At 40.7% G+C, this 14,675-nt stretch overlaps 1 protein-coding gene and 1 long non-coding RNA gene across 3 annotated transcripts in view; one reads left to right on the top strand and one right to left on the bottom strand.

The window, feature by feature from the left end:
- Positions 1-14,675, top strand: part of SGK1 (serum/glucocorticoid regulated kinase 1) — an 81,291-nt gene that overhangs the window by 25,625 nt on the left and 40,991 nt on the right. For both annotated transcript variants that reach the window (XM_048297340.1, XM_048297339.1), the window contains exon 2: positions 7,882-8,097. In XM_048297340.1, the coding sequence (XP_048153297.1) occupies positions 7,882-8,097 (216 nt within the window). The remainder of the gene's footprint in view (positions 1-7,881; positions 8,098-14,675) is intronic.
- Positions 1-14,675, bottom strand: part of LOC125322936 — a 56,303-nt gene that overhangs the window by 25,342 nt on the left and 16,286 nt on the right. The window lies entirely within an intron of this gene.

Genomic DNA, 14,675 nt, shown 5'->3' with positions numbered 1-14,675 from the left:
GTGTTAACATTGCAAGTGATGACAACAACAAGTACTGAAAAGTTTGCTATGCTTTCCCTTCGGTAGATCTGACTTCTGCCAGATGCTGTATATTCATTCCCCTGTCTTGCAATACCAAAGTGTGTTGGGGCTCCTCTGCAGAACACTCTAATTCCCTGCACTTCTCCACCCCGAGCTGTGGCCAATTTGTCCTTCGCCAGATCTTTCTCACGTGCAGGTAACCTTTCTCCTGGCACATTTGGAGGACTAAGCTCTCCATGAATCCAGGCCATGCACACCCAGGCTCGGGCAGGAACAATGTGCTCTGCTATTTGGCCTCGGTCTGCTTTTCAGCGAGCAGCTTCTCGGCTTTGCAGGGAAAGCAGCAAATGATGACTATGCAGCGAGTTGCCCTTCACTTTCCCTTTTAAAATAAAATGTGATTATTAATCAACAAAGTGATATGTCTCGGGGATCTGCAGGGAAAAAAATAGCTCGAGGTGATTTGACAAACTGATTATTTTGCGGTGCCGCATTTCCCGTGGGACATGACAAATTAAATGTCAGAGCCAGCTAGAGAGTAGTGCTATATCTCAGTCGGGGCATTAATCAGCCTGCCTTTCGTTTACCACTTTCCACTTAAGTAGATGACTCTATACAGTTTGAACAATGGAGCTTTTCATTCCCTAATCTCCCTAATTGTAATTTAAATAGCTTTCCTGACAGTCGCCCTCAAGACTGCAGGGGAGATGATTCCAAGAGCTCCGTGTCCACCTCGGGTTTACATAATGGATGAAAATTCAAATCCCTGTCTAGGGTGCAATTAGATAACGTCAGGAAAAGGAAAGAAGGGGTCGGATGAACTGCAATCGGAGAAGGAGAAATGTACATTTGATATCACAGGAAGGCAGAAATAAAACACGGGCACATACACTGACCTAGATCACAGTCGAGGCATGTGGTATTGGCCGGTAGGGAAAGGAATATGCTGAGACTTTGTAATGCAACATGTAGAGTAAAGGAGCTGACTAAAAGACAGAATAATCATAACTGATGCAAACAAATTTTCATGAAGAATGGGCATTTCAGTACAGAAAAGTTCAAGGGCACAGAGTGGTTTATTCCCATTTCCCACAAAAATATGAAAAAAAGCCCGTCCAAAGTTTCAGAGGGTGAAAATTCTGCTGTACAGACCACATGGTTGCACATGCTGTCAGATTGCATTTGATACTATTGTGTTGATGGGTGTGATGTTTCATTGAGAACTGCCTGATAATACTGGACCTCCAAGCAGTTTTTTCCACAGTTTCCCTCAAGCCATTCCATCATTCAGTTTACGCTCAGTCCTCAGCAAATGTCTGCAATTTTAGATATCTAATGGCCTATCAAATTTGTCTACAAACTTGTACCTTTTTTCTTTCACACTAACATTACTCCAGGATATGGATCTTCCCACCCTATTCCCAAATCCAACTAAAATCATTGGTCTGTTACAGACACTGGGGCTTAGTGCAGGGAAGTGACTCCCACATCCACAAAGGACCTAATCCTGCAAGACATTATGTCCCTGCATAACCTGCCTTTTCCTTTCCTATATTCATTAGTTTTGAAAGTCAAATGTTCAGCTGTGAAGCCAGAAAAGAAGCTTGTCATGTCCTGGGAAGCACCAGGTTTTCAGAGTCTCCAGAGATAGAGAGGATGCTCCAGCGTGGTCACTGGTGCCACTGGCATCTTCTTCCTCCGAGCAAAAGCCACACCTGCATCGGTGATGGCTCCGGAGAACAGGCTGGTGTTTCTCTCATGGAAAATATTGCTCATGATTACAGTGATGGGGACTGGCTTATGGATAACTGATTAAAGTGTAAAATGTGCTGAGTCGACTGATACCACTGACAACTGAGCCATATGAAATTAAAAGCTGTATCTGTTTGCTATTACATAACAGGAAAAAACTGGAGTGAAAAAAACCTGGAACTTGGCAAATCTCATTTAATCACATCTGGCAATTTTCTAGTCTGAGATTATCACTGTCGGATATCATGTTTTTAGAAAGTAAAGCAAACAATGAAACTTCAGCAAACAAGGCTCAGAAAATAAAGGGCCTTTAAAAAAAATACTTGTGTACCTTTCAGCAATGCTACAGGCCATGCTTGGGAAAAGGGCATTTAGAGCTTTTCTCTAACAACAGTCACATTTCAATTTAGTTTGATATTAGTGAAACATGGCTATATATTAGAAGGGTGCACAAGACTCCTCTGAACTCACTTTTCTTGGAAGAACAGGGAAAATTTTCATCATTTTTGTTTGTTGTCATTGCAAGAAATGCCAGAAATACCAAACAACTTTGACTAGTTCCAGAGTTCCTTTGGTGGTCCAACAAAACTACCAACAGCAAAAAAATTCTAAAATTTGACAGAATGCAGAAGTGTTTATTCCCAGTCATGAAAGTCTGTGAATATGAAGCTGACTGCATTTGTTCAAAATAATTTGTTCTACCTCAATAAATAATAATAAAAAGAAAGTAAAAATGTCATTTGACTTGGAAATGTGAAATTTTTTATTTTGGAAAAGTTGGAATTATTTCCTTTGAAAACCTCAGAACTCTTTCTTTTCAGAAATTATTCAGATGAGTAGTTATATTGAAGCTGATTAGGTTTCACAGATAATTTTGGTAAACTTCCTTTTTCTTGCTTTGCATTTTTCATCCTCTCCAAGCAAGGCAAGACAGGGGTTCTCTGAAGCATTTTGAATTAACTTCTAGCTAATAGCAGTAAGGCAATATTTGACAAATCTCAAGCCTCTCTGCACAAATGGGTACAGCTGATCTCTTGGTCAGCCTTAGAAGGCATCAAGAGACAGCAGCCCTGAGTGTGACAGAGCTGATGTGCAGCTTCAGTACGGTGGCTGACCAGCCGCTGTTCAGCACACACCACCAGCTTCTCAGACCCCTGTCCATCTGCCCAGGCCTACGAGGCTGTCCCTTCACAGAATTAGTGTGAGAACTGTGATTCTCAGGAATGCAGCTGTAGTTTAACCAGAAACTGCTGGGTGCTCCACAACAGGCATGTAGTAGAAGCAATTTCCAGCAGATACGGTTTGTTGATGAGAAGAAGGCACAAAGAAACTGTAGTCACGGTACAGCAAGAGACACTGGGAGCTCCTTCTGTTCTGCTCAATCCTACTTGGATTATTTCAGACACACTCAGAGAGTCTGCTGCTTATACTCTGTGACGGTGGATGAAATTGCTGGGTGAGATTAAAGGGCCTTGCCTTGGAAACAAACGTACAGAAATCTTCAGAGGAAGTTCAGAAGAGAATTGCTTCCTGCAGTTAGGAGCAGGCTCTAGTTTATTAAATGGTAGATGGATATCATTATAAGAATAAAAAAAGAACGTGTTTGAATGATCAAATATTCCTCATGGTGCCACGAAGAATTATGCATCTGGCACTGTGGTATTGGTACTCTGGGGAGACCTTATTACACCTTCCAGTACCTGAAGGGGCCCTACAGGATGTCTAAAGAGAGACTTTACAAGGGCATGTAGTGACAGGAGAAGGAGGAGTGATTTCGAACTGAAAGAGGCTTAGATTATGTATTAGCAAGAACTTTTTAACTATGACAGTGGTGAGGCACTGGAACAGGTTGCCCAGAGAAGTTGTGAATGCCCCATGCCTGGAAGCATTCAAGGTCAGGCTGGATGGGGCCTGGAGCAACCTGGTCTAGCAGAAGGTGTCCCTGCTCGCAGCAGGGAGATTGGAACTAGATGATCTTTAAGGTCCCTTCCAATCCAAACCATTCTATGATTCTATGATCATATAATGCCCTAAATAGTAAATTATCATCTGCTACTTGTTAATCTCAGTTTGTCAAATCAGGGAAGAAACTGTGAGAAATTTCTTTAAAATTCTTTTTATTTTTGTGCAATTTAGTGTGGGAGTTTTTTTAGTGGAAGTGAATTCAAAAGAAATGAACCTTTGCACTTTGAATCCTTTAGTGATAGTTAAGATAGCCCAAGTCAAACAGAGCTATAGATCTAAGGCACTTGTCTAATGTAAATATAAGTATTAAAGCCTCAAAAAATCTTTGAAATCTATTAAGGTTAAAACTAGACAAAAACCTATAGTGTAGACTTACAATTCAGTGACTAATATATACACATAGCATTTCAATAAACTTAAATGAGACACTCTGAAAAGTAACATATAATCTACAAGCATCAATAGAAACCTAAGACCTGCATAGCAGTGGCCACGGAAATTGGTTTTCTTCCAAAGTCTGATCTTGACCTTGCTGCTATGAAGTTGTTGCCAATTCCTGCTTTCAAATGGGTATTTTCAATGCTTTTGGACATGGATATATGTTGAAAGTCAGTGGTGAATCATTGCATTTTCTACACTCTTCTGTGCATTTAACTGTGCTATTTATGAGTTTCAAAATGCAAATGTAGTGTTTGTCTGCAAAGGGATACTGAGGGGAATTAGTCTGAATCAGCTGAAGTAAAATTAGAGAGGAGTTGAATGTCATTAAAGTCCTCCTGAACCTCTCAATTCAGAATAAAACCTGAAATTTTAGCTTAGATAAATGGAGTACATGGCTGCAGAGTTAATTAAACCCACCGTAACTCTGAACCAAGCAGTCCACACAAGGGCTGAATGTGTATTTACCTAACTTGTGATTGGACCAGCAGGTTTTAGCACATCCATGTAGGCAAGCCCTAGAAGCAACGCACATGCCAGGTGCCGGCACAGCTCCTTGGCAGCCGTGGTAGCCCAGCCCAGCCCAGCACGGCTCCCCTCGGGCGGCTGCCAGGCACGTCAGGGCGCGTGGGCCAAAGGCTTCAGAGGAAAGAAAAACAGCTTCCCTGGGCTTAGCGATGCTGGCCTTGGGTTTCTATTGAAAATTTGTAGATTATATATTACTTTTCATAGTGACTCAGTGAAGTTTATTGAAATGTTAGGTGTGTCTCGCTGAGTCAGCACGGCATGCTGCACTGAGCAGACCTGGCTGGATGTACGTGAACCTGGACTTTGTCCGACCTAAAGAAGGAAAACAGTTTTTAAAGCTCTCCTCTGACAGTGCATTTGAACTGTGGGTGTGCTAACCTATTTGAACTGTTTCCAACTGTTAAAAAGAAAAAAACAATTCCTGCTGGTCCATTCAATCTCAAACCTGGATGCTCCTGAAATTTTTTCACCTTAGTTTCCCCAAAACTCTGCATCATTAAACAGAACAATAATATGATCAGATCAGTGTTCATAATCATTTTTCATCTCTCAGTACAGGATATAATGGACAAATAATACGGACCTATCGCATGAAAACTTTGATTTAGTCCAACATTTTTAAACAGCAAAAAGTAATCCATAAAAAAAGATATGTATCTGACTTAAAATCAGGAGTCAGCTTGGAATAAGTGATAGTAAAAAAAGTTCTTTAGAATTCAGCCTGAACTCAGGGACCACTTGCTGATGCTAGAGATAGAAGATGCCACCTACACTCTGATGTGTGAAGCTTCATAAAATACACTCTGTGTTACTTTCCCTCAACATTAAAGCACTGGTGGTTAATTTTTAATTTATGATCATTATACTGCAGAATGTATATTTCATTGCCATTAAAAGGTACAGCTACAAGATCATTCCATACCAACAGATTTTGGTGTATCAGAAGTACCCAGGACACATTTTGAGTGCTTTTTCAAACACAGGCAGGCTAGAGATATGTAAATGGAAACACAGGACAGTGAAAAAACAGGTGAAGTTACAATAGAAATTATTGTTTAACTGTATCACTGCAAATGTCATTAATTTGAAATCATAAAACCAAACATCATAGGGTCTAAATGAAAGCTTAAATCCACATTTACATGTGAATTCCATATTCAATTGAGAAGTCTCAAGGAAAAGACTGGCCTATGTTTCCTGAATTTTTAAAGAAAAATGAACCTGCAGCTCATTGCAGCCCCCATCCTTTTCTGCTGTCAGTTTGCTTCTTCATCCATGCACATTTCTGCACACTGTGTGCACCCATAGAGATATGACTGAAGTTGCATGATATCAAGGAAGAAAGGCAGAACCAGGTCAGAAAACACTTAACTGATCACCAGGTCTAACTTAAAAAGGACAAATTCAACAGATATTTACTTCTCTCAGAATCACATTAAATATTTTGGATGTTTCCCATAATAAAACTACACTGGGAAATCAAGCATGGGGGTTGTTTTACCACTAATATAATTGTTATTTTCAACACACCAAAATCTGAAATTAGATCAAGACACATAACCACGTAGTTATTTGGGAGGAATAATATATTTAGTGATATGCTTAATAACCATAGAATCAATTACGCGTGGCAAAAAGAATTTTTAAAAAAAATCTGTCTGAGTTAAAAGATTAGTTTCAATATATATTTGTTGAAATGAATTCTGAAAAAAGTAATCCCTCCCCCTACAACTTCAACCCACCAACCTGAAGCTAAAGCAGTCTGGATGGTTTTGTGGGGATCCTCCAGAGCATGGAAGTAGAGGGTAGTATTATCCACACGAACTGACACTAAAACATGCAAATGGGGAATGCACTGGGAAGTGGCTCATTTGCCCACAGAAGGAGAAGTGTTTGCTTGGTTTCCATAGAGAGGAAAGAGAAATTTTCCTAATCTTGAGATTTCCGGCAGGTCAGCACAGCAGGGCAATTGCAGGCGCTTTGCTCATGGAGGAGTGAGCAGCAGAAGGCTGGTTAGAGATGTCTCATTCTGTTTGTTTATCATACGTGATCCTGGCAACCAGTTGCTGTGATATAGACTTCCACTGTTAATCATGCACTTGCCATCCTGCTCATGACTAATGTAACATAAAATGTTTGTTTTCCTGATGTAAAGCATCCTCCAATGGCAAATATCATCTTCTAATGAAGAATGGAGATGCTGAGGTCAGGGACACCAAGATCACAGAGCAAAGAGATTGCATCCTGTCACTAGGAGGGCTGTCAGCCCTGGCTGTCTCAGCCCTCCCCCTCCAGGCTGGGAGAGTGTGTCCTGAGACATCCCTATCCATCCTTTGCATTCAAATGGCAGATTTCTGATCAGATTCAGTGCAAATATACCACAGCTCACATAGTGGTCTTTTTGCTTTCACAGTGCAAAATAACTTGGAAAAAGAGCTCAGAAAGGTCTCTCACTCCTCACTTAACTCCTTAGAAAATCCAGTACTTTTGATTCACATGGCAGAAAAGAGACAGTCACAGAAGTGAAAGGAAAAGCAAACAAAGTGCACGAGGCTGACACTGTGCCCTGCCAGCGCAGTGTATTATGCTCATAACCAGTGTCCTTCCTGCTGTAGTGCACTGGGTCCTAGCTGGGAAGCTACAGGCATGAGGAGAAGGAAGGTTAGAGGAGTCAGGGTCAAAATCTGGGGCAGGTCAACAACCTGCCAACTCTTGAATGGAGTGATAGGAGGCACAGAAAAGGCTGAAATAGTTTATGAAGTCAGAGATGATACAGGAGAAATTGCTGTTGAAAGAAAGGACTGCAGAAAGCAAGTCTTGCAATTCTATTCCTGCAAAACCAGTCTACTTGTTCTCATGGGGGAAATTGAGCTGTTTAGGCTGGAAGTATTTGCCTTGGGTAGTTGTCTCTCTCTTCTTAGCAGTCTACTGTGTATTTCAATATATTTATAAAGCCTTTATTTTGTATATAAACTTATGGCAGACTTGCACAAAGCAGCAAAAAATTCTCAGCATAAAGAGCCTGGCTATGCTGATGTGTGTTCACCCTGACTTGGCCAGGTACTTTCTCCTACAGAAAATTCCCAGTCTGTGCTGTAATCCTCATTGGAAACCCTATTGTGCCATCCCAACTGCTGTAAAGCAAAGAGAGTCCATAATCTCTTTCTGTGTTGGCAGGTGCGGAAGTGGATTAAGAGCCCGATGGTCAACGTTGAAAAGCATCCACAAGCCAGCCTCAAATACCCGGGGTCCACTGTGATGAATTTACCTGCAGGGGATTCAGAGCTTGAGCCTCCACTCTGCCAGACCTGCCTGAGCGACCACCCTTTCCAGCGAGGGATTGCTCCTCAGGAGGTGGAGTCCTGCTCCTGGGAGACCCAGAGAAACAGCAAAGTAAGCCACTCTTTCCTCCCCACAAACTTTGCATGTTTTACGCTGATAGCAGGTCTGTACTTACAGTGGGTCTGTATTTATGAGATTGTGTGCCCTGGAAGAGAAGGGATGCTCCAAAACCTGAAACTCTGCTGACCAAGGCTGTTGTGCACATCTGGGCTCTGCTTTCTACCTTGAAATTTGGTACCCATGAAAAACAAAAGACTCTTCACTAAAGTGCTGTGATGAACTCTCACAGTATTTGAAGAGATTAGCAGTAACAATAAGTATTATTTCCCTGTTTTACAGAAGCTGAGGTGAGGATAGGTGACATCATCCTTCCAAGATAATGAAAAGGACATGGACTTGCTAATTTTTTTCCTTTAGTCCCACAAGTACAAGACCACCCTTTATCCCCCCTACCCCCCAAACCATGTCTAGCTTTCTTTTTAGAAATTAGAATTTGGCTCAGGGAGTTTTCCCAGACAGGAGGTGGATGATTCAGTGGGTCTTCTAGCAGAAGGGGAACCCTGTTTTTCCTCAAGCCATGTCAGTACTTTATAGACGACACCATTCCTCATCTAGTGCTGGGCAGCTACACACAAATGTGAGGATGGCAAAAGTGTAAGGGCTGAGATGAAATGGTCAAGAAGCGGCTTTTCTGAGGCAGACTTTGGACCTTTCTTTCATCATTCAGCTCCACCTAATCCCTGTGGAAAAAAGCCAAATGCAGAACAGAAAGTTTTGCTCAGAGCCCGTCATCCCTGACAGAATTATCCCTGTCTGGAAATGGTGCACAAAAAAAGGGAGAGAGTTGTAGAAACATAAAAGCAAACAAATAAGAATCTCTCCAAGTACAAAGCAGAGCAAATGTGACAAGGCATTTATCAGAGCCTTAGCATACAGCTCACAGCAGAAACATTTTTTTCAAGCTACATCTGCTGCATTTTTAAACAGAGAAATCCAAGCAGAAGGTAAAAATGGAAGTCCTGTGCTCTTCTGAAAAACAGCAAAGGCATTGTGGTGAAACATGTGCAAGTGAAGGAGCTAATTGCTCTTCCATTTTAGTTCATTAAGAAGATTAATTTTGCTCAGGCTGAAGCATTAAAAAATGAAAGCACCAAAGATGCAGGATTCTGCAAATCCTTTGCCTTGCTGTAAATCACATGTACTCCTCCTGTACAGACTCACAACTGATTTCCATTAAGTTTCACATGCATATGGGATAGATTTGGCTGAATGCAGATTCCCCTGGACCTCTCTCGCAGTCTCCTTACCGCAGACAGTGGAGAGGCTGCTTACTTAGCAGCTGGAGTCTGCAGCAAGAGAGATATTTTGCACGCTGCTTTAAAAACATCATTATCTGGCAAAAGACTTCTTGGATAAAGCTATCCTGCATAAGGAGCCTTTTAAGTAAGTTAAAGCACAGAGTCCTTGATGTGATTAAATGTAAGGTCACTGCCTCTCTCTCTACAGTAAAACCAGGCAGGAAGCTTTTAATAATAAAGGCTGAAGGAGTTCTGTATCTGACCTTTTCAAGGTTTAAAGAGAGTTTCTGGGTGAGATCGTGTTCGAGGGTTACAAATGGCACAAGCTGCATAAATGTGAAATAACTCCCTTCACTTTAAACCAATGAACTTGAACAGATAGTTCTGTATTTCAAGGAGAAGAGAACATGACCTCTGTTAAATCAGCAGGGAGCTTGGATTGTGCCAGTCGTCTCTCCTGGATAATTCTTGTTTCTTTTTCTCCACTGCTCTTCCTTCTCTGTTTTTCAATAATGCAACCAGGTACTGGTATAATGATTATGGTTCCTTTGCGCTGTGCTCAACACCAGCTCATACAAGGGTCCTACTGACCCTGTTCTTTTGCTCAAGGGCAACCTAACTCAAAAACAAATCAGCTGTGAATTATTATTAAAGGCTTATTCTAGGCAACAAGCTTTTTCTGACAGGCTTCAGGCTATTCTGATCAGTTTGAAAAAGGCCTTATAAAAACCAACCTGATTAAAACATGTCACCCAAAGGGACAAATATCTGTATTCCCATTCTTATTACTAACACAGAACAAGGGAAAAAATCATTACTGCTTGTTTACTGTGCTCGTAATTATGTAATGGAATCTTTAAAGATTGACTTAGTGTAAGTAAGATTATTTTGAAACTAAAAGTATTTTAAATAATGATTTTTCTTTCTTGCGATATGCCCTCATTTCTACCTCCCCAGGCTTTTCCATTAAGGCATGTGCCAGTTGGAATTTATAAAAATTATTACTGATGTAACCCCTACTAAGTCTCCTCGGTTATTTGTATGATAATGTATTATGTCTGTATTTTGATGACTTTTTTTCTGCTTTGTATACAGTGGACTAGATAATTACCAAGCATTGCCAGAAAATCATGCTAATTTTCACATGACTGGCTTACCTAGGTATATTATTGTTTCTTGTAACCGATGTGGATTAGTTATATGGGAGCTTATATTTGCTCTACTAGTGTAACAGCTGAAGCCCTAGGGGCTTGGACCACTGCCAGGGTAGTGATTTACAATAACCAAACCTCACTTTTCTATGTCTATCTGCATAGTTCAGGTTGCACATAACTCATTGGCTTGATGAAGAGGGTAAATTTGCTTTCAAAATAAATTACCATGCTGTGCAATGAATACCTCATGTGAATAAGCTGGTTTTGAAAGAGTGGGCAACCCACCTCTTAAGAGTTGCATGGCAGTCTGCTAAATAGGGAGAAGCAAACATGGTGAAAATTGGGTGTGATTTAAATCTCTCAGGTGAGGGTTTACCAAGCTGGGTTATAAGAAGCAAATCATACTCACATACACACACACACACACACACACACATAAAATTCTTTCATGCTCTGCGTGACCTCTGTATTCCACTTGCACTGTATTGTTATGTCCTTGTTTCAAACCTTAATATAAATAAGCAAAAGATAGGACCTTGTTAATGAGCTCAAAATATCTTTCTTTTTTTCCTCAGAGCCAAGAGCTAGGTTCAAGGCCTGTTTTGTTCTTTTCTCTTTGTCTAAAAAAACTTCTTCTGCCCTATCCATCAGCTGGCATTTGCCCTGAAGCACCACAGACACATCTCCATCTCACAGACCAAAGCCTTGAATGTCTAGAGCTGTCTTTTCTTTCCAAAGCTAAAACCCCTGTGCAGCCCCTGGCTAAGGGATGAGAGCAGGGAAAGGGGCAGCTAATGTGTTCACTCCGTTTAGGCAACGTGACTTCAGATTGTCGGAAGCACGTCCAGTGCGGCTGTGGCAGTGTGAGGGGCGCTCGGGGCGCTGAGCGGGGCGTTCGGCCCCAGAAGGGGCCTGTCCCCATGCCAGGTGCCACATGGCGCGCTTTGATCACTCTCTCTCTGATCACTTCTGTGAGGCAGGCATTGGAAAAGGGATGGAGGCTCCTGAGGCAGTTGCCTTGTCTTCCTCCACCCACAGCAGTCCATCCATGCCTAGTGACTTCTGTAAAGGAGCACCAGGAAAATCTTAATTAGGGCTGCAGGGAATTCAATGCTGCCACCTTCTTGGATAAGTCCTTTGCAGCTTAGTGGAAGTTAATTACTCTCACGGACACTTTTGGATCATGGTATTAGATCCATAGCAGGAATTTATTTTACTATTGAAAGTCATTCAAGGCTCCTGTGTATAGAAGAGCTCTTGATTTCAGTCAGATTTCAGCACTTTACCATATTTCAAGTCTTGCTTCAGAGATGAGGAATGTTGAAAGTAATGTACCCAAGCCAAAGGCTGGGCAATTAATTGAGACAGTTCTACTTACAAATCTCTCCTACAAATAACTTACAGCTTCTAGAAACTTGCATTTGAAATGGGGTAAGAATATGTTTCAGGCAAAATATATTGCACAAAGGGGCATCATAAAAATAAATGCCTTTTAATGGACTATAAAAATGTGGAGATGAAAAAAAATCTGACTAGCTCTCCATAAAGAAAGAGTTTGGTGACAGATCTGAGTGGAAAGATGGTTTTCTCATACATTTTGGGTAAATAACCCTCCTACATTTAATAATCTGCTTTGGTAATGAGGCACCCTGTGATTTACACCCTGGTAAGTGCTAGTTAATACACTAACATATGCACGTACACGACAGAGGAAATGAAAATCCTGAAAGCCCAGTAAGGGAAAAAAATACTCCTAAAACCAATATGTGTGAAAAGTGCTGCAATAAAAGACAATTTGGAAAAGAAAAGTAGATTAAAAAAAGGAAGTTTGGGTAACAGAATTACAGAACTGTTCAGTGAAATCAAATCTGGAGAGGACTGTGAGAGGCTCTAATAAACCTAGACAAATTAACAACCTGATGGCAGATTACACTTGATAAGAGACAGAAGCACAGTAATGCATTTTGACGTAATAATTATAACTACTCAACACACACTGTTGGGTCCTGAATAAAGTGTGACTGTTCTAGAAGGATGCCACAGAAAGTAGCTTGGCTCAGGTCAATCCCACACTAAGCAAAGCAGAAAATCTCTGCATTTATTTAAGAGTACAGCCCTCCATCCACTCAATCTACTTCTGTCCCATATGGAGTGACATGGGGAAGAACGTCAAATAGATATATCTAGTGTGGGTTAGGACAGAGCAGCAACACCAGGGTAACACATGCCTCTGAAAGGCCTTGCAGAGCAAATTATATTACTTTTTTCTTCATCCATATAGTGAAATCCACATTGAAGTGGCTGGCAGAGACCCTGGTAAGTAGGATCCTTTGGAAAGAGGCTGTCAAAGAGCAAAGGACGGACAAAGAGGCCAATGCTCCCACAAGCCTATAGCACAGGCTGACACTGGTGTGAGCTTTATTGTCTTGCTGGCATACCCCATGCAGTGATTTAGGAAAGACTTATGAAGATCATCTCAGTGAGTTTTGGTTTTTCTTTTGTCCCTTCCTGTTCTTTCTCCAGGAAAAGGAGCTGGAGAAAAAGAACCATATTATTAACATAATTCCAGAAAAATTATGCAGCTTTATATTCCTGCTCCATATAATGAAAAGTAATGAAAAGTAGAAATAGATCTGGAAAGAGAAAATTTAAAAACAACTGAAAAATTCCTATTTAAGCACAGAAACAACAAGAAAATATTGTATAAAATATTTGTGGAATAAAAGACTTAACATTATAAGCAGACTTTAAATATAAAAGCTACAGGGATATGGAACCGTCTGCCAAAACAGAAGACTCAAACTTGTTGACATCTGGCTGAAGTTTCATATATTCATGCATAGAATGTTCCTGCCTTTACAGTTGGTTATTCCAGATTTCAGGGTATGTTTTCCTATGCCCCCTAAGACTGGAAGATGGGGGTTTATCTCACTGAGCTGGGAAACTGTACCTTGTGTTCATGAAAGTGACACACAGAGATAATCTATTGGATAACCTTTTTTTCAATGGTCCATGTTAGACTGACAAGGATACTTGCAACATAATCCTAAGGAAGAAAATGTTAAAACCAGTAAAGGAAATAGTTCCATGCTATGTGTAATTTAACTTCAGACAACCACAACCACTGGAACTCCACAGTTTCTCTTTGACTATTTTTCATGTACAAGTAAACCCAGTCATGATATGCTGCTCCAGAAATGTATTATAGCACTATCTGAAGATTAAAGAGAGTTTAAGAGAGGAAGGTGGTTCAAGATGAGCAATTAGAACAGTAAAGAAGGTATTTTGTACTTCTCTTCATTCCATAGTTTCTGCTTGTAGAAAGTCCGTCTTTTCTGGATCATCACAAGTCAAAGCTGTAGCTTAATCTTGTGAGTTGACAGTCTCTAACAAAAAAGCCATTTTTCACCAGCAGAGCTTACAGCTATTTCCTAAATAGTTGTTTCTAGCTGGCTACACCGAAGCTCTTTCAGCTAATGACATAAATGTGTCACTAATGAGGTTTTGATGGAATTTGGAATGGAGTATGTTTGAATACTTACCTCCACCCATAAGTACAGGCTTATTTACCTGCCAGTAGGTCTCTGTGCTTTTGGAATTTGATCATGTGTATATACAAAGACCGAGGACTCAAACATTATTTTATTGCAGATCCTATAGCTTTAGCAAGATGAAAGCAATCGTAGATTTCTCTGTTGCTCAGATTTCTCAGCAGCTGTGAGCATCAGCTGGGAAAGCAACACGTGAGTGAGGTGGGAACAGGCTTTGTTTGAGGGATTAAATCTAAATGCACTATGTAGTTCCATGGGTTTGTAATGGATTGATATACGGTTATTATGGATAATATTTATTTAGACAAGTCAAAAATGTTTAACACAAAGGCATTTTCAGATGGAAATGGCAAAGCATAGTTTGCAAATGCACAGGCTAAAATTATGTGTAATTTCAGTGAATGGGAAAGACTGAATAGCAGACAATTGCCTGTGGGGTGTTTTACAGTCCCAACTGACAAAGAGATTGTCTATACAGCACAGAGCATATAAATCAGCTACATGGCTCAAAGAAAGGATGTGATACATCAATCATCTGCTTTACAAATATGCAGTGAGGCACTCAGTCATTTGTATGTCCATCACAGGTCTGTTCAAGTGCCACAGACTTAGTAAATTAATTGGAC

The sequence above is a fragment of the Corvus hawaiiensis genome, chromosome 3, assembly GCF_020740725.1.
Source record: "Corvus hawaiiensis isolate bCorHaw1 chromosome 3, bCorHaw1.pri.cur, whole genome shotgun sequence".
NCBI classification, from domain to species: Eukaryota; Metazoa; Chordata; class Aves; order Passeriformes; family Corvidae; genus Corvus; species Corvus hawaiiensis.
The sequence above is the reverse complement of the archived record's forward strand: the minus strand, read 5'-3'. Positions and strand labels throughout refer to the sequence as shown.